The 19,416-nt window shown below is 45.0% G+C and overlaps 1 protein-coding gene across 1 annotated transcript; it reads right to left on the bottom strand.

Moving 5' to 3' along the window:
• Nucleotides 1-1,592: 1,592 nt before the first annotated feature.
• On the bottom strand, nucleotides 1,593-10,130 carry hs3st3b1a (heparan sulfate (glucosamine) 3-O-sulfotransferase 3B1a). Its single transcript, XM_030089812.1, has 2 exons — nucleotides 9,565-10,130; nucleotides 1,593-3,292 (listed from the first exon to the last, which is right to left on the bottom strand). The coding sequence occupies exons 1-2, from the start codon at nucleotides 10,023-10,025 to the stop codon at nucleotides 2,668-2,670; spliced, it is 1,086 nt and encodes a 361-aa protein (XP_029945672.1). The 5' UTR covers nucleotides 10,026-10,130; the 3' UTR covers nucleotides 1,593-2,667.
• Nucleotides 10,131-19,416: the final 9,286 nt, after the last annotated feature.

Genomic DNA, 19,416 nt, shown 5'->3' with positions numbered 1-19,416 from the left:
ACTTTTATCAAGCTCTTTTTAATGCTACATAAAAGCAAATTTGTGAATGTTGCCAATCCTGGAGATGCTGACTGAAGCAGGGCCAACGGTGGTGAAAGATTCATGCTCTCGGGCCACACTTGACTCTCTTCATGCAGAATTTTCACCCCTTTAAACCTTATTCTGGTGGATTTCCTTGGAATCAAGTATTCATCTTGAATTGATAAAACATTTTCTGAACCGTTTCTCTCATGAATAGGTCGTTCGTGCAAACAGCCTCATGGAAATATGCATCTCTGACCTTAAAAAAAAAAAAAAAAAAAAAAAAATCATTATTAGAAACCAGTGATATGAAGGTCTGTCTGCTTTTGCATCAATTTCTCATGTTAAATGTTGACATTATATTGAAATTATTCTAAAATGTATTCCGTGCTATTTTTCATTACATTTGTTCCTCTCTTTAGAATGATCCTCTGACAGGCAGTTATGCTGGTTTTGTTAGACTGGTTTTTGCAGGCTGTCATTCAAAAGGCTTCAATCAATAGTTATGATGAAGCCTTTCAGATAACAGGTGAAACTTGTTCAAACCGCAAAGCAAGTCCATTCGCATTTTAAGAACCACATATTTTGTGCGCTTGAACGACTGATAATCTTCACCGACTCCTCTTGCTTCTTCCTCCAATCCAAACACACGTCTTTGTATCTGTTTCCCAAAACAAGCCGCGCGCTGTTGCGAGACGTTTTATTTTCCTTCACCTCTCTTCAGCGGCTCTGATACTGCTCCCAAGAGGAAGCTGCCAAGTGGCTGTTTGAAGCCTCTTAATTCTCGGAGCTGCCAGGTGTCTATTTTCCGTGTCTTCCCAGCCTTCAAATAACAGCGGCGTCCCTGACATCAGCCTGTAGGGATGTGTGCTAACAGCAATTCCCCAGTTGAGAGGACAGCAATTACCGCGGCCCCTCCTCGATTGCTTTAATTGCAAAGGGCGTCGCTTCCTTGGTGATCCGACCGCTCGCCTTCCACCAGAGACTCGGGATTCATCGTCTCTGGCAGCTTCCAGCAAACCACGGCGTTTCCTGGCAAGTTCTTACAAAGGCGGCTTGTTAAAAGCACAAAGCGACTTCTCGGGAACAATCGCCAGTGTCACGCCATCTGATAAGTAATTCGCTGGAGGGAATTGTTCACAAATGCAAATAGAAAACCTATTCAAATCAAGGCCTGATTCAGCAGCAGCTGTTTCTCAACAGTTTATATGTAACCCCGCTCAACTCATAAATGCATTCTTTTTTTTTTAACTGCGCCATTTCTGCCACACCTTTCTCTGTTGTGTTTGTGGAGCTCATGGCACCAAACGCTCTCGGTGGCGGCGGCTGAGACGGCTAAAACTAGTGAGCAGTGCTGTGTTAATTAGCCCGGCACTGCAATAATGAGCAAAATGCTGAATTGGACACCTTTGCCCCCCGAGGAGATAACATGGACAGGTGACGTAGCAGTAGAGCATCAATCAGTTTCAGCAAGGAAGGCAAGGCTCTTTCTGTTTTTTGTTTTTTTTTGCACGATATACAAAAAAACTGAAGGACTATCTTGTTTGATTTCATTACAAGAGATTTATTTCTTACTTCATATAAATGACTGAACCATTTAATCCACGCCTCAGTCAAACCCGCTTCATTTCAGTGTTTGCAAAGCAATGCATACAGAAAAATAGTGCCTCTACAACACGGCTGCAGTACATCTTTCATGGGATAACAGAACGATGTTCCAAGTGCTGTTCAATTCATGTTTCAAGAAAGCTGAATAAAACTCAACCTTTATCATAAATCAGGAAGTGAGTATGGTGTGGCTGCTTCAGTTATCACTGGAATTATAAAAGGGAATGTTGTTTTTCACTCTGGAAACTGCGGCGTTTTGGGAAAGGGTCCAATTAACACGTCACCTGGAGGAGGTGAGCTGTGAATGTAAATAGAGAGATGGCTTTTTTCTGAGGATCCCTTTTTTGGTTGGGGTTTTAAAAAAAAGAGCATCTGTATAAAAAAAAAAAAAAAAACCCAGACTGTTTTGGATTCCCATTAACGACACGCTGTAGAAATATTGCCATGAAATGGAAATGGAAATTCTTATCTTAACCTGAATTTGACTCAAGGGTCAGCCATGAACTTGCTACCATTAATGGTTCAATGTTTTATAGAAATCCTCGAGAGACTAAGGCAGGACCATCACTCAGGTCTGATTGTTATGATGAGGAGCCGGTACTGTATTGATCCACTTGGCAAGTCGCACTGGTTCCGCTTCGACTTGACTACGAGGGCCCACAGACCTCTGAGCGTCATTACGAATGTTGAGAGGACATCACCCGGCATTTAGTAAGATAGACCTCAGCTTTAGAGACCCAAAGCCCCAAAACATCCCAGAGAAAAACGGGATGGTGACCCTGATCAGAATACCTGTAAAGACACTGTGCTTTGAGAAAGATGTTCACGTACGTCACCAGAATGAATGAATACCCCTGATTAGGCAGCTTTGTGAGTTCATATCATAACAATAAATTATCATAAAATAGACCTCTGAGTTTGTTTTGTTTTTTTTACATACCACCAATACTGCACAGATACTGTAAAACTATTTCTCCCCGACTGACAAGTAAAAAAACAAATAAAAACCACACACCAGGGTGTTCCAACCACCTCAGTTCATTCGTCCCAACCAAAGTCCTGACCAACCATTTGGTAAAAAATCTTGTTCGAGGGCTTATAAAACTGCTTCAGCTTCTGGATCACCTCTGGCATGATGTTTGGATGCGTTCGGCCCTTGGTTTTTCCCAAACAGTGTGAGACGCTGTAGTCTTCTTCGGCCTTTTTGAGGCAGTAGAAGCCTTTATCTGGGTCAAAGAAAAAGTTCTTCTCTGTGATCAACTTCCGGACTCCAAGAAAGTCCTGGACGCGGCCGACTTCGTCCGCGGGGTCGGTGACCAGACGGTCTCCGCTGACGACCAGCAGCTGCTTCAAGGGGAAGTACTGGATCCAGTTCATCAGGTGCTTGGCATAGAGGCCGATCTGGATGGCGCTCCACTCGGTGTCGATCCCACCGGCTGACATGTTCTTAAAGGTCATGCTCTCGAAGGAGGGCATGCCGGGATTCTTGTTGAGAATCTGGGTGTAGTCTGAGATGGCCCGGGTGACGGGTTCCCGGACGACAACGATCAGCTTCATCGATTTGGACATGGCGTGGATCCGAGCAGGAGCCTCCTTGGAAATGAAGTAACCTGGAGTCTTCTCTATTGTCAGTTGGTGTTCTGTCGATTTGGGCATCAGGCTCCTGAAAAACACATAAAATGACGGTTATTCATGTTTAGTAAGACAGTTTGGATCACTTTTCATAGATTATTATTTTCCTGAGAACACTGTGACTGGAGTGCAGAGCAGGAGTTCCAGGATTCATCCAACACAGTACACCGCTAACAAAAATGTTCAGACCTCTGAGCCAGATCAGCATCACTTCTGGTTACAGTTAATCTACCTGAAGCCGATGACTCTTAAATGCCTCCATCTTCTGCCCTCCTGAGGGTTTTTACAACACATAAATGATGGTTTTTCTCCGACTAGACAGGATTAGGATTTTTAATATTACACACCTTTCACCTCATGTTAGGAAGATTTAGTAACAATTTAAATTCCTTCCAAGGAAAAGGTTTAGCTCTTTATTTTCTGAAATACATCTCCTTTTTGACCCCGGATGGCTCGGTTTGATCATAATACACCCTGTTCACTGCGGCGCTGACTGGATAATGGCACAAGTGAGTCAAGGGGAATTAGGACTAAGCCAAACACGACGGAGCGTTAGGAGTCGGTTGACTGCCTCCCTGCCTAACTGGGTGACTGCCTTTCCTCCAGAGAGAGATGATGACAGTCGGTGATGAATAGCTGATCAGAGGGTCATCGCAAAAGAAATCCAGTTGAACATGCTGTGACCACAAAACCTGCATTAACTGGATACTGTGAAGAGCTTTTAATCCCCGTTGTTTATAAACCCTTTCAATGCATTTATATGCATCAACAGTTATTGAACACATCGTTCTGTCTTTTGTTTCGTTGCCTGATTTACAAGTAAATAATTAGACAAAAAAAAAAAAGACAAATAAACCATCAGGTGAACGCCTATGTCTATAAGGTTCCATAATATCTAAGGCATATTCATGCTGATGAAAAACAGAAGTCTCCAATTCGTCCCAATGTGAGGAAATATTGCCGGATTTTGATCGTGAGGGGGTTAATGCAAATCAAACAATGGGGAAGCAGAGCAGCCGTGTCATTAAAGTGATTACCATAATTTCCAACCATCTGTTGGTTTGCGAACCAGCAGCTTCAGCATCCCTCTTCGAGCCCAGCAGCTTTTTACGCGGCAGAAACAAGACTTTGCTATGCAGAGTGATGTTAGAAGAGACGTCGCTCATAATTTATGCGCCAGATACAAAACACACGAGAGGTGCTGCTTGTTATACTGTCTCACACCTAGTGTCGTTCTGTTCTTTGCATTCTTTTCATTGCGCGTTCATTTTTCCCAAGAATTGAAACCATGGTTGAAAGTGCCGGAAAGAAAATCGCAAACGCTATCTGGGTAATAGGCGGACGAGACACAAACAACTCAATCAGCACGGCGTAGGCCTTCCTCCGGGGCTCCAGGAGCAGAGAAACTTACTACCAATCAAACTTTCCACTCCAGTCAATGTAGGAAAACAATCTGCGTGAGGAAGCCATGCATTATTCATCTTAGCACAGATAGAGAACAGCTCTGACTGTGAGTGAAAGGGTTGCCCGAGGGGGGCACATGTTGCCAGCTTTAACAATTTGTAATGCTTAATAAACAATGTGGAACCAATAGGCTCCATTACATCTTCATCTATCAGTCAGTCAGCCATGCAAGGGGAATCGGCATTCGGCTTTGAGACGACAACGATAAACAAGTCCGCTCAGTCTGCACTGACATCCTTAAAGATAGAACTGCAGATTTAGAAAGGTGTTTGAGAAAGAGCCGTCGCCAAAGAGGAGTAAAGAAAGCTTTAATGCTCCGCATGTCTGCTCGTCCATGTCTTCATGCTACAGAGATACGACGGCAGGAGTGACCGTTGTGCAGTTTGTCAGTGTTTCTGTCTGCGTTGCAGTCCATTAAGCTGGCTGTTTGGGGATCTGCAGTCGTCTGTTTACATTCACCGCCATCAGAAAGCAGGTTCAAAGGCAGGAATTAAGCCTTGCGCTCAGCTGCCGCGTGAAGCCTTCAGCACAGAGTTCACTAAAGTACAGTACAGTACAGGAAGGAAACTCCTGCGAGATCTTTTCTGCATCCAGCAGAATTCTGCTTGACTGACTCTAATTGGCGTCTATATTTCAGCTGTTCAGGCCTCGGTGACAAGGGACAGCTCCAAGAGCCCCTCAGCATTATCTAATGTGGTGATATATTCTAATCTCCCCCTGCAAGCGAAGAGAGGAGTGGAGGCACTGTGGGAGTCGTCCCAGGATGAGAGGTGCTGGTATGCAACCACTTGGAATAATCAGACGTATTTACCGTGAGACAAGTTCCAGAAAGGAACCGGAGAGGACGGCGTCTTCAGGGAAAGTGTTGTGTGACTATCACAGACAGTCTTATCAGGCAATGCCAAAGTCATCATCATCATCATCACAAATGGGTTTCTTGTATAAAAGCTGAACAACATTCAGTCTCTCCTGAACAACAATGATGGAGCGGAGATGGACCTTTTTTTTTTTCCCCCATCCTCCATCATTACTGTCAGAATGCAGAACTCAAGGCCACCTGGCTGCTTTCTGGAGGAAACAGGCCCATTCTGAAGAGAGGAGGAGGAGGAGGAGGAGACAGTATATACGGCGTTCTGACTTCCTCCACACAGCTGTCAGCCTTGCATTCACACAAAACAATCCATCCAGTTAGTGGTTTATGGAGCCTGCGAGCATTTTTAAACAGGGAGATGCTTCCCAGGTACAACAAAAGCCTCAAGCCAATCACACTGAGTTTTTTTTTTTTTTTTTTTGCAATAATAGTACAGGAAAGTAACTATGAATACTGATATCCGGACAAAATAATAAATGATTAAAAGTAGCATGTGGCTGTAATTTGTTAATCTTTGCTTGAAGGAAGGGTGAAGCTTTCAAAAATACAACATCGAAGGTCACAGTGACCTCTAGCTATCATAAATACGGCTCAACTACGGTACGCTCACCAATGCATTTTGGCCTGACAGGATCAGTAAAAGAAAGCGAAGATAATTTCAAAGGCTGCTTCTTTCTAAAGTCACTCTGACTTTCTGTCAGGGAGTTTCGGCGGTGGAGTGAAGGGGAATATCAGAAAAACAACAGAATCTCTCTGAAGATTCTACAAAGGAGCGAGAAATGAGGAAGTCAACAGCTCAGGGGAATATAATGGAGTGAGCTTGTTTTTGTTTCAGAGTTTCCAAAGTACTGTGATAAGTGCTGCGGTTTGACAAAATGCCTGAAGGAAAAGCCCAGGGGGTTGTTGCAACAAATTAATCTCCAGTAGCCGGAATAAGGGAGGGAGGAGTTCAGATTACCGGTATTGACAGGCTGATTGATTGATCCAACAGATTCTGGAAAAATCAAGTTTTCAAATTACAATATGTTGAGGTTTGAAAAAGAAAAAAAAAATCGATGTTGGAAACATGACCTCATGTGTGAATTGCTCATCCGAAGCATCTCATTATCGCTTCTCACGACAGCGCTTCTCTTTTCTCCCCAGCATGCTGACACATTAGTTTAAAGCGCATTAAATTCATTGAGAAATCTCCCTCGGTTGCACCAATTCCCTCGCTGCCACGCAACTGGAAGTGTCGAGTAGGCAGAAAGCCACAAGTGGACTCGGATGAACCTACTCTTGGGAAAAAGAAAAAAAAAATGCAACTTTTTCTGGGCGTGATTTTCGAAAGTCAACTTTTAGGCTAAAAAAAGAAAAAAAAAAAAAAAAGCTTACTTATGGTGTTTGAGTCTTTTCTTGGGCAGGTTCCAATGAGCGCTCTTTCTGATGAACTCCTGCTGGGCTTCGTCAAAGGGCACTTTCACCCCTCTGAGCACATTTGCATACAAAGTAAAGGCAGAGAAAACATGTTTCACACTAATTGTGTGCTCCTTTATTGTTGGGGTTAATGCAGTCCTCGGGGGTTCTCCTGCACCCCCCCCTTTCATTGAGCCGCTGCAGTGCAACAGTGAGAAAAGACTCACTCTAAATTTACTGCCCTCTATATGGCACTGCGCTGCGGCGAGCTCCCCCGGGGCTCTGAGGAGGATTACTGTAGGGCGTCTTCTCTGACACCCTCGCTGACTTGTAAGAAACCTCCACGTTGAGGAACATGAGGCAGAAAAACACGATTACAGCAATTAAGCCGCATTCACTGTAAAGAACCGGGAGGACTTCATTTTAAGCGTGCTTTCAGTAGATGAGCATTTAACCTGCCAGAGGAGACCTTTAGGGCAAAGTTAAAATTATGTTGCATTTAAAGAAAGGAGGGGCCGAGCAGGAAGCAGTTCCCACGGCTCGAAGGAATTGCACACTGTGCACTGCGTGAGCAAGCGTGCACAATTGTCTGTCTACTTCTCTTTTTTGTTTTTTGCTGTCTGTGGGTGAAAACATGCTATATTGTGGTCGACGTCCCGCTGTGCGAGGGGCTGGATCCTCTATGGGGGCCCCCGGAGGGGCCGACACAGCAGACCTCCAGCAGGACGGACACACCAGTCACAGTAGATAAATGTTGTGGGCATAACTCAATGCCACCATGGGAGCTGATAAGGCCACCCAGCACACTGCTCCCCGCTCCCAGAGCTGCAGCTCGCTATAGGGACACCTATATTATGAGTGAATATGAGAATACTGCAAACATTATTCAGTGTAATATTAAGAAAGTCTTCAACCAAAGGACAATCTAACTTTGAGCCTACTGTCCAGTCTGTAGAGATGGACAAAAGATCCTCTTCACAGACTGATCATCCTAAAAAAACGTCCTGAACCTGTCCGGAAATTCTTGAAGGAGCTTAAGCGAGAAGTCCTTTGAACAATGCTTCACTTCCCCTATTGTAGCTTCATAGAGCCGGCTTTGAAACACTGTCTAAATCCTTTGACGCTGCGTGTTAATCCCCGAGTTCAGTCAAATGGACACCGAAGGCAGCAGCATCTCTTATTATCTGTGGTCGCTCTGATGCAAGGCACTCTAAGAGACAAAGTGCTGCGAGGAAGATCTTGGGTACGAAACATATTGATATTCCATCTGTCGTTTTTTTTTTTTTTTTTTTTTTCTCCACTAAGAGCTGTGGAAACTGTGAATGCATCATTGAACAATTGAGTAATTAGTCTTTATTGATAGATCTCAAAGCAAAACAGTGGAAGTTACAATTAAAGTCATAAAACTACAAAGGAATGAGAAATGTCCTTGGCACTGATGCTTCTTTAAGGTGAGGACCATAAATCCTGAAGGTCCTCATTCCTCAGTGAAAATATTCTAATTGCACATGTGTGGTTATACAATCAGGGCTGTGCAAAAAGTAGGTCTGAGGAGAGAGATGAAAAGAATGAACCAACAAGTCAGTCAAACCAGCTCACAATGATGTGACGAAGAAAAGTTGTGTAAAAAATCCATAAATCCCCTCCCAAACAAGTATTTCCTGTTTACAGAAAGCATATTCTGCTTTGACTGAAACTGCTATAGTCAAATAACACAAGCTATAAAGCATGTGACTAAACTACAAAATGACCTCAGATTATTACAGGATGTATTGTTTACTTAAATAAATCACTGACACGTCAATATAAAGTGATAGAGCTCAATAAAGCATAATTTATAATGAAGTTGTACGTTCTTCTTGCAACTTTGATCAAGAAGATCAAACAAAGTTCACTTTATATCATCTTGTGTCTTCTTCAGCTTACTAAAATATTGATTATCACAGCTGATTACATTTCAGGTCACTTGTGGCATCAGAGTGATGGATGATGGCAAATGTGCATTGTTAGGTTTGAGATTGACAATAAGGGTCTTTATTTAATATTCAGAAGAGAATTACAATATGAAACGTATTTTTCTAGACTCGGCAGAGTCTTTCACTCCCGCAAATTTACAGTAACAATATTCTGTTTGAGTGTAATCCCTGTCATGTTCATTTATTGATTTAATTCAGTTTATTGTAAGTATTTGAGAGACCAGAAAGCATCACTTCCACTTTTGTCCCTGATTTTTCCAAACCGATGAGCTTGTATCGGGAGGTTTGCTGGGTCAAAGCCCTGCATGGCTCAAAGGCTGATGGAAACATTAAGATGAGACCAGATTGTTGAGGCTACTGTCGAAATCCGGAGAGAAGTTTGAGTTCCAATGGCAATTGCATATTTCCACAGATTTTATTTTGTGGCCTATAAATAACATGTATTTGTCTTTTCAGTCGTCACTAAAGGGTCACTGTTTTTTTATTTTACTCTAAAGCAGACGGATTGGTGTCATCACTGTAAATGAACTTGTGTTCTGCAGCTGTGAGTGTCTGGAGCGATGCCCGCAGGACCCGGGGGTCGGGGTGTACCCGTACCTGTACCACTCCAGTCCCTTGTCGTAGTTGCGGTTGAAGAAGTGCGGCTCCGGTCCCGACGCGGCGGCGATGTCCGGGTGCAGGCGCAGATACTCCAGGAGCGCGCGGGTCCCTCCTTTCTTCACGCCGATGATGATCGCCTGCGGAAACTTTTTGCTCAAGGGCCCCTTGGAGCGATCGGACGCGGCTTCGTCCTCCGACACCTCGCCGTTGACTTCGTCCCACTCCTCCCCGGCGGCGTCCGCATCGTTGTTGTTCAGTAAACCCCTGGACATGTGCTGGTTGTCAAAAGCGGCTCTTTGCCTCTCGTGCGTCAGGCTCCGCGCAGCAGAAATGTAGTCGAAATAGGAATACAGCAAATACCCACAAAGGCACAGCACGATGCAGAACAGAAACAGTTTGAATCTGCCGCGAGAGGACGAGAAAACGCGTAAAGTGTCTACGACCACTCTACACTCCATGAGGCTGCTGTGGAAAAAGTTGTATTCCAGGTAACGGGCATTATTTTGGGGGCAAAGCCGCCTCACTGCTGTTGCATGGCGCAAACTCCGAGCAATCCGTGCGCAATTTCCCTGAACACAAAATATAACCAGGAGAGGAAAACAGAGTTGTTGAAAAAAAAAAAAAAAAAAAAAAACCCGAGTGAATATTTTGATTTGTTCCCACAGACAACCCAGACAGAGAAAAGTCCAATCAGCGGCGAGGCGCGTCTGGAAGGAGTTTGCCTCCCATCACTTGTTCTGGGTGTAGTGAGAGCTGAGCGCGCACTCAGACGCTCCAATTATCTTCACCAGGCAACCGCATCAAGTCCGAGGAGGTGGGGAGGCTTTTTCCGCTGCGCCACTTCACACTAAACGCCTCTGTAGAAAACGCACTGAATATAATATATGATATAAACGTGGAGAATGTGGAATTGGAAACATAACGTGCGCATTTTAGTGATCTTGTCCGTAGATGCGAATTTTGACAAACATTTTCTCTTGCAGATATTTCTATTGCCCAACATGTATTTATTTTTCACCCCCGGATATAAACATTTCTCCCCTCTCCGGACCCTCCTAGTTTGACTTCTGAGATGCAGAAACTGAATAATTTCCAGAAAAGCGCTCACTTCAGCGTTTGACAGTTGTTTTAAAACTCACAGTTTAATGACGCACAATTCATTGATAACGTTTCTCAACGTGGATGGTCTTTTTTTTTCAAATAAGCCCAGAACTTTATATCAAGCAAGCAAATGCAGATCACAGCTTAAAGAATAGCTGTCCTAATGCAAGGTGCTCAGTCTAAACTGGAAGCAGTCATGGAAGATTGAACAAATGAAAGATGATCTACTCAGACAGGGAGAACAAAGATAAACTAAACTAGACGATATAAAAATAAAATGAAATCCAAGTCCAGATCGAATTAAATGAAGTTCTGGAACAGAAAGGTGACAATCACTATACATCTGAAGAGCCTCATCCTTGTTGTAACCTTTGCTGGTGTCATTAAAATGATAATTTATGGCTCCAGTATTTTTTCCTTTCAGGATGAGAAGCCCAGATCTGACTTCTAAACATGTAATTTCAGCCTATGTGTGAAACACACACCCAAGACAGACATTTAACCTTGAAGCCAGTTTTTTTTTTTTACCAAGTGACTTTAAAAAACAGTGATAACTGTTTCCTGACAATGTCATGCTGTGAGAATGATCTAACAGGCTTTGTGAGCATTCAGGATTTATTTTCTGGTTCCAGGAAATAAACCTTATTAGAGTATTCAACAAGTGATGTGGTGGAGCTGCAACTGAGAGTTTCAGTCCATTTACTTGAATTTGTGATAAGATGAATTATAAACGCCGCCAAAAGGTTTGGTTTTCGTATTTGCGTTAGCGCCTCCTCGGCTGAAGGGGTCAAAGGCCCTCGGTTCCACTGCACCCCTGAGCTAGCAGAGGATTAGCAGGATTACCCCAAGAGCTGCGATCTCATTCAGAGTTTCACCAGAGACAACCCTGCCCCCTTCATCTAAGCCCCTTATCTCATCGCTCAGACACTGCTGTATATGATATATCTGTGTGTGTGTGTGTTTGCATTTTAATCCTAGCAGTTTTATTTCCAGTGCATGAGCACAGATAACCTGTTTGAGGAAACACGAGCGCCAAGGGGTTTGATCACACCTGAAGGGCCATCATTTGCCCGTTCCGCTCCCAGTACGACGATTATGATCGCCTTTGATGGAAGTTGGTGAAAAGTTCTTTAAAGAGAATGCAGTCTTTTAGAAAACCACCAATAAGCAACCGGAAGCTTCTCTGTCTTTGTATGTTTATCCAATTAGCCTTTTTCCACCAGAAGGTTTTTCGTCCGAGCTGAAGCTCCTCTGACACATTCAGCCTCTTCTGCCAAGTTGGAGACCCACCAGGACTCTGTCGGCCCGCCGCCAGCCCAGCGGAGTAGCTGTAGTGTAAACATGTGATCTAATGTAATGGGTCTTTTCTGCATTAAACAGAACAATGCAGGAATCTGTTTCGACTGACGCAACGCTGAATACAAGCCTAGAATTAACACCAAATTCCAATGCGATTTGACAGTTTTGCAGCTTACGGCAGACAATATACCTGCCTTCTGAATGCTGAAGGTAAATTTTTGACATAGTGAAGTTTTGATGAAGTAAACATCCTGCATTCCTTCTTCTTTATGATCCCTCCTCCTATTGGCTGCATTGTTGACTTTTTCAAAGGCTTCTTTTTTTTTTTACCTGAGTGAAGGAGACTGACTGACTTCAAAGTGCGGCGCGGTGGTGGAGGGATGAAACTTAGAACAAAAAAGAAGAACAGACACCTGAGGGAGGATACGCAGAGATACACACACACACACACACACACACACACACTCACTGTGCACTTCTTTCCTGAGTGTGTGCTAATTTATTCCAGCTGTTATGCTTCACGATGCATGAAGACGATACCTCACACACACACACACACACACACACACAGGTGCGCGTAAAGAAGCTGCTTGACTCGTTTTGTACTTCCTCAGTACAAATGCACTAAGCGAGGCATGTCGACACGCCGCTCTTCTGCACTGTAAACACGGGACATACGGGGCTCATGCATAAGAGCCAGACAGTCTAATAAGGTCCTGCGTCTTGCGCTAATACCGCGCTCGTGCACGTCTACTGTACTGTTTGAGTTTATTATAAATAAACACAAACCTCATCTGAGTTTTGTGCGAGTGGATTCTGGTGGAAAGCCTTGAGAGTGGAGCACTTTGACATGCAGAGTGTTCCCATTACTGAAGACTGATGCTTCCTTATTGCCAGGAGCGAAGCCCCAATCTGTCTTTTCGCCTTATAAGGACATGTTATGTGGTTTTACAGGTGCTGCTTGCAACCTGCGCCTGTTTTTCACACGGTGTTCTCGACATGTTTTCAAAATTCACTCATCAGCATTTCTGTGACTGTGTGAATGAAGAAACCGGCGGGAGATACGCGACAGCCACTGGTGTTTCCTGAGGGTGTAGTTGTACAGTTTGGGTCCAGGAGATCGTGAGGTCAGATACGAAAACATAAACATCCATCAGGTTGCACTAACGTCAGCGCTGGAGCAGCCTCCAGATGTCAGGGATCTGAGCCTGTTAGAGGGCGAAGAGGAGCGGCGGGTGAGCTCATCCGGCGCTCCGTCCCAGAGAGAACAAACAACCGCAAACACCGGCACGGACGAGTGAAGACTTAAACTTAAAGCCTTCAATCTCTTGACAGGGTTATTAGGCCAGCTGAGAAGCAGATCAAGATGCTGCCCTGACTCCATTAGTCCTCCTTCCAGGGCTTCGGCTCAAGCTAAGGCCATTTAAAATGTCTATAAATTCCTCGGAGCTGCGCTACAGACGCAGTCTTAGCTGCGGCCTGAGTGGATTTCCTCATTTGATCCTGTGGAAAAAGGTCTTATCCTCCACCGATGTGCTCCTGGACACTCGCGCCGCTCCACTGCAGGTTGGAAAAGCTCAGGGAGGTTTAAATATTCTTATTGTGCCAAATCCCACACAAGCCAGGGATTATTTTAACCAGTTAGCTCATTCATTGCAGGTGGAAATGTCTTTTTATGTCTTAAAAATAACAGACTTCAAGGAGTTCCAACTGCAAACATGCAGAACGTTAATTTGTATTACCAGACATTCATATATTCTTCTTCTTTATCTTCTATCTCTTATGTTTTTATGTTTTATCACTCTCCATAGAACTGAAAACAAACAACCTTAAGTTGGCTCAGGAGGGGTTTCACAAGTATCAAAGCAGGTTGTGTACACCTGTAATCAGATGAGTTGTTTGGAGCCTTTTCGCAGTAGCCAGATGGTTCACAAGCTTATTAAAACGGTTGCAGTTCCACTGTGATATATCACCTCCATCGCCTCGCTTTGAAGTCTGCCTTCCTCTCGGTCGGGGAGCTTCAGAAACTTTTTTAACAATGGTTTTACTGGCTTCTTCGACTGTTTCCCAATAAAGTTTGGAAAGGAGTGAGATTGTTTCTGCGATACCGACGCAGGATCACTGTTTTTTTTTTTTTTTTTTTCCTCCAGAACCAAATCCCAGCAAGTGAAGAGCACAATCGGCCCGTTCGCTGGCAACGACGGCAACTAGATACCCCGGAGAGGTGGCCCTTACGGGCCCCGGTGTCCCTCTGGGGGTATATCCTGGATGAAAATGTAGCCCATTATTCAAACCGAGAACAGGTGCTTTCAACAAAGAGGTCTGCATCATTACGGTCCTGTGGGAAGTGAGGGAAAATATCAAGGTCGAGGAATTTACGATGTGGCCTTTTGAAAGCCGAGCGGATCACATGCCGAGGACGTGAGTCAAACTGGGGAAGCCACTTGTAGAATAAAGAAATGGAAGAAAAAACATGAACGGCTTGCTCTATATTAAATACAAACCAAGAGAATATTCCAGTAACTAGCATACAGCTGGCTGTTTGGGCAAGCAAATTGAAATTATGAGTTCCAATCTGCCAGGTATGATGAATTGCATTTATTATTTTAATCACTGTGAACTCATAGGATGACAGGAAGATGCATTAATCCAGAGCACATGTTTTATTTTATCATTAGTCCAAATGAAACGGAGGCATAAGACTTTAAATATTAGTTGGGTTCTCTAAGTTTTTTTATTCAGGAGCGGAGGATCACAAGAAAAAACTAACATGTGGAATGAAGACTTCCCAACCAGTGACCTCAGTTCTGTTCTTTAATGTTTTAATGTTTAATCTGTTTCTTTAAAGCATTAATATATTGCTTGTCAGTAGTTTTCTGGGTTCAATAAAGAGCCCAGACAAACTTTATTGCTGCTTTTGTGAGGTTTTACCTTCCAATACTTTGAGATGTGTGTCATTCTCCTTTCAGATTTGTGATCCATTTAGAACGTAGAGCTCATTTCTTGTGGCAGACGGTGATAGAATGGGTTGCATGACCATCGTCTGATCTTCCCACCGCCTTCATGGAGTCCTTGGCTCCCGTCACAGTTGGGCCGGGTCTCTCTGATCTGGATGGCAGGGCTGTGTGGTCCAGGTCGCTCATTTAAGGGCCGACAGAACTTAATCTTCAGCCTAAGAAAACAAGGAAATAAGGGAAATGTTTGGAGCAAAGGGAATTATAGTTCGAGGGAATCAAATTTGTATTCATAAAGATATGAATCAGTCACAGTTTGGTTAGAAGGATGTTTCATTCCACCAGTGAACTTTAAAATAATGAGAAAGACATTACTGAAGTCTGAAAAAAATACTTAATGATGAACTTTTAGATGTGATCATTTATCTATATAGCTGTACTGAAACTGTCTAATCCTTTCTGAACAGCAAATGGGTTTTGTAGCTTGGGGTGACGAAACTCATAATTTACAGATTAGTATGCATCCTCCAACTGCTGGGATTAAGTAAGGAGTTCAGTAAAGACATGTGCACTCAAATAAATCAGGGGTCGCTCTGACACATGTGCTATTTTTTTCTCTTTAGAGATATACACAATCAATTTTCAGTTCTATTTTCATGCAGCCGTCATATCTGTTGACTGTGTTCTCGGCGGAGTGCCGGCTGAAACGAAGAAAAGCTGGTCTGTGGGCAAGTCGTCAACCCCCAGAGGAAGCGACAAGACAAACATGATAAGAGGCTGTCTGCAAAATTACAGACTGCAGGCAGCGCGTAATGGAGTTCGGCTCGGGGTTGAGAGAAATAAGGTCAGTCTGTCACCTCAGCTGTGTGTAGGAAGCGTCGCTGAGAGACTTGTTTTTACATTCCTAAACACTGATAGCAGCTGGAGAACAAACTGGTAATTACGCTGCGTTCAGTCTTTTCCAAACAAACCCCAAAACAGACAAATATGAAGGTAACTGAGCTAATCGTCCTCAAAAACATTTGTTTTTATCGTATGACGTTGAACTCGTGTTAACAAAGCATGGGCAGGACGCTCAAAGCCAATAAAAACACAACATTGACGATCATGACCTCCCTCTGCAGGGCCAGCCTTGCTCATTAACACTGAATAAACACGGCGCTGTGCTACAGACCTGTCCAGTGTATATATATTTCATAGCACTCTGACAGTGCATTGAAAACCTTTCCAGATTTCCTCTGCAGGCCGCACCACAGGCTGGACAGACGCGATCAGCCACGTTAAGCATGTTGTTCTTTCCTTATGTCAGGAACAAGAATCACCAAATCAATCATTCTGGGGCAGAAAATCACCAATTGATTGTGTACAGCTCTGGCAAAAACCACTTCTGACCTGAGTCGTCTAAAGCTTTATGTCGAACCGAATGTTACGTGTGGTCCAGCGGTCAAATTCAGGTTTCAGACTCTCTGTAAGAAAACACCGTTTATGCACTCCTCAGTTCACATTTCACTATTCCCACGGCTTATGAGCAATCAAGTGTAATATCCTGCCTGTAAATCTTTCTATCACTGGTAGCTGCCGCCCAGGAAGGACTTGGCTCGTCCCTCAGGTTTCTTGCCTCGCATCATAAATCCTGAACCATCTGAGATCAATCTGTCTCTCAGATCCATGAAATGCCAAGGCTGCCTGAAGGCCTCGGTGTGAGTTTCATGTCAAATGTCCGTTACGGGAGTGTGTGTGTGTGTGTGTGTGTGTGTGTGTGTGTGTGTGTGTGTGTGTGTGTGTGTGTGTGTGTGTGTGGCCGTGCTGCCGTGCATGATCTGCTCTGACGTCTCTGTCGAGGTGATGCTTCGGAAAAATGTGAGGCTTCAGGAAATGTCATTAATGTCCAAAGCACAGATTTCACATAGACTGTTTCTTTTTTAAGATAATAATGATAATCAGAGATGGAGTCGAGTCACATGACCGGGGCTCAGTTCATGGATTTGATGACTTTCGACCCAACTTGACATTTTTTAAAGAACTAGACTTGACCCCTTTGACTTGAAATGACTTGCTCCACCCTCCAAGGTTTGTGCAAATTTCAACGTTATTCTCACTGTTATTAAAACAGTGATTCATTGCAGTAAAGAATGTCTTTGCTGTTCCAATTAAAATATTTATGTGGACTGATATGATTATAAATCAATAACCAGGATAAAAGAGCTTGTTTGTGGAAGTTAACTCAACTTCAAGGAATTTTACCAACAGAAAAATGACATTTCAACAGGAAATTGATGCCAGCAAGATTATCAAACAAGATAAATTGAAAAAAAACGTTCCATATACTATGGTTGGAGTTCTTCAGAAATTCCTAAATCTATTTGATTTTAAAAGTGTTGTTAAGGGTATTAAAGTACGACACCTCTGGAACAGCTTGTTTCTTCCAACGCTAAACATTTCTTTCTTCAGATGTTTTTTTTCCCTCTAAATGTAATCATATAGTGTTTTATCCAATTCCTCTCAGATGTTGTTCCCGGTGTTTCCTGGTCACGAGGTGCTAAATCAAAAAAAAAAAAAAAACAACTGCAGTGTGCAAAACAAAACGTGAAACTCAATTTTAGATCCACTGCATGTCAATAAAAAAGCGATTAGATCAACAAATCTTAAGCTTTCAGGTTCAACCAAATTGGCAAAGTAAATTTTAAGTTGTAGGAGTTCACCACACCTCAGCACACAAAGTTCAAATAAAAAACAAAAATTGCAAAGCACTACAGGAACATACTGTTCTACTTCGTGATATGCTTAGCCCGCCACGCAGCGCGACTGCGCTTTCTCCACCTTCTCCAGACCGTCGTGAGACAGGTTAGTTTTAACAACTCATGAGGTGTTGTTGCTGTAATCCTGCCAGAGCCCCCCCGCGAGTCTGTGGAGCACCTCGCAGGGTTCAACGCACCGGCCTCGCGCTTCCGCCGTAGCCTCCGGAGCCGGCGCAGCGTGACTTAGCACTCGGGCTAGCAACCCAGTCACGCACTCTGTCCCGGACTGCGGTGCTGTGTCCCGCCGTGCCACCGTTCCAGGCCAACCCCGAGACTGGGAGGATGGGTGGACCGTCCCCTCAGGCTGTGGTACAGCCGCTCACGCTCCACGTCCGGACGTGGCATGCTATGTTGGGACCGCTTTCTCCCTGGTTGTCCAGGATGCTGAAAAGCATTCGCTTGCAGTTCGCCTTTCGTCCGCCTCTCTTCAATGGGATCATTCGTACGCGGCTCACATGCCCTGTGGGGGCGGCGGCCGCTCTCGAAGCAGAAGTGTCCTCGCTCCTCCGCCGGGGTGCGGTAACGGAGCTGAGTGCGGAGGAGGCGTACTCGGGCTTTTATTCCCCCTACTTCTTGGTTCCCAAGAAGAGCGGCGGCATGAGACCCATTCTGGACCTGCGGGTCCTAAACGCTCACATAGCCACCAGGAGGTTCCGCATGCTGACAATCAGACACCTCCTGGTGAACCGGGACAAGAGCGCGCACATCCCGGCTCAGCACACGACGTACCTGGGTTTGGAGTTGGACACGCTCCCTTTGACAGCCCGCCTCTCCGCGGACAGGCAAAACTCCCTCCTCTCGGCCCTGAGGTCTGCGATGGCCACACCTCTGGTCAGGGTCCATCTGGTCAGGACCGTCCTGGGTTTAATGGCCCACCCAGTGGTACGGTTGGGCCTTCTACACATGCACAGGCTGCAACGGTGGTTTGCACGCCTCCGCTGTCTGGGGAAGCGGGACGGATGCAGAAAGGTCTCGATCCCGCCCCGGGCATGCCAGGATCTCTTTTTCTGGATGGATCCTGCTCTCCTTATGCAGGGAGTCCCCCTGGGCTGCGTGCCGCATCACGTCGAGGTGTTCACGAATGCGTCTCTCGTAGGATGGGGAGGCACCCTAGACCACCTTGCGGTGGACGGTGCCTGGGATTCCATGGAGTTCCTCCAGGCCCTGCTGGACGGCGGCCGCGCTGAATCCACACTAGCGGTGTTTGCATCGACCATTACAGCGGGTCACGGCGGCTTCGGCCGCTTCTCTGCACGCAGTCACCCGCTGGTGAAGCGGTTTCTGCGCGGGGCGTGTAGGCCACGGCCACCCCCCAGGCATGTGGTCTCCCTGTGGGACCTCCACACTGTGTTGGAGAGTCTTGAGGGAGCCCCCCTTCGAGCCTTTGGAGCAGGTGGAGGACCGCTTCTCTCCTTCAAGGCCGCCATCTTGTTGGCGCTAGCATCCACCAAGAGAGCTGGGGATCTCTGGGCCTTGTCGGTCCATCCATCCTGCATGGTGTTCAGCCAGGGTGGGGGGTCTAGTGCACCTCTAGCCTAACTCGGACTTCAGACTTCCGGTCGTGAGTGATCCGGATCAGAACACTTGGCTCCCTGTCTGGCTCGTCTGGGGACGACCCACGGCTGCGGTTGCTGTGCCCGGCCAGGGCTCTGCGTTGATATGTGCAGCGCACAACTGGCTTTCGCGCTACGGACCAG

Source organism: Salarias fasciatus, chromosome 4, assembly GCF_902148845.1.
Source record: "Salarias fasciatus chromosome 4, fSalaFa1.1, whole genome shotgun sequence".
Lineage (NCBI taxonomy): Eukaryota > Metazoa > Chordata > Actinopteri > Blenniiformes > Blenniidae > Salarias > Salarias fasciatus.
This window is presented reverse-complemented; position numbering and strand designations above follow the sequence as displayed.

Coding starts and splice junctions, on each gene's coding strand:
- hs3st3b1a (XM_030089812.1), bottom strand. CDS start 10,025: ATGGAGTGTAGAGTGGTCGTAGACACTTTACGCGTTTTCTCGTCCTCT. Junction 3,293..9,564: donor AAGGGACTGGAGTGGTACAG/GTACGGGTACAC, acceptor TGTGTTTTTCAG/GAGCCTGATGCCCAAATCGA.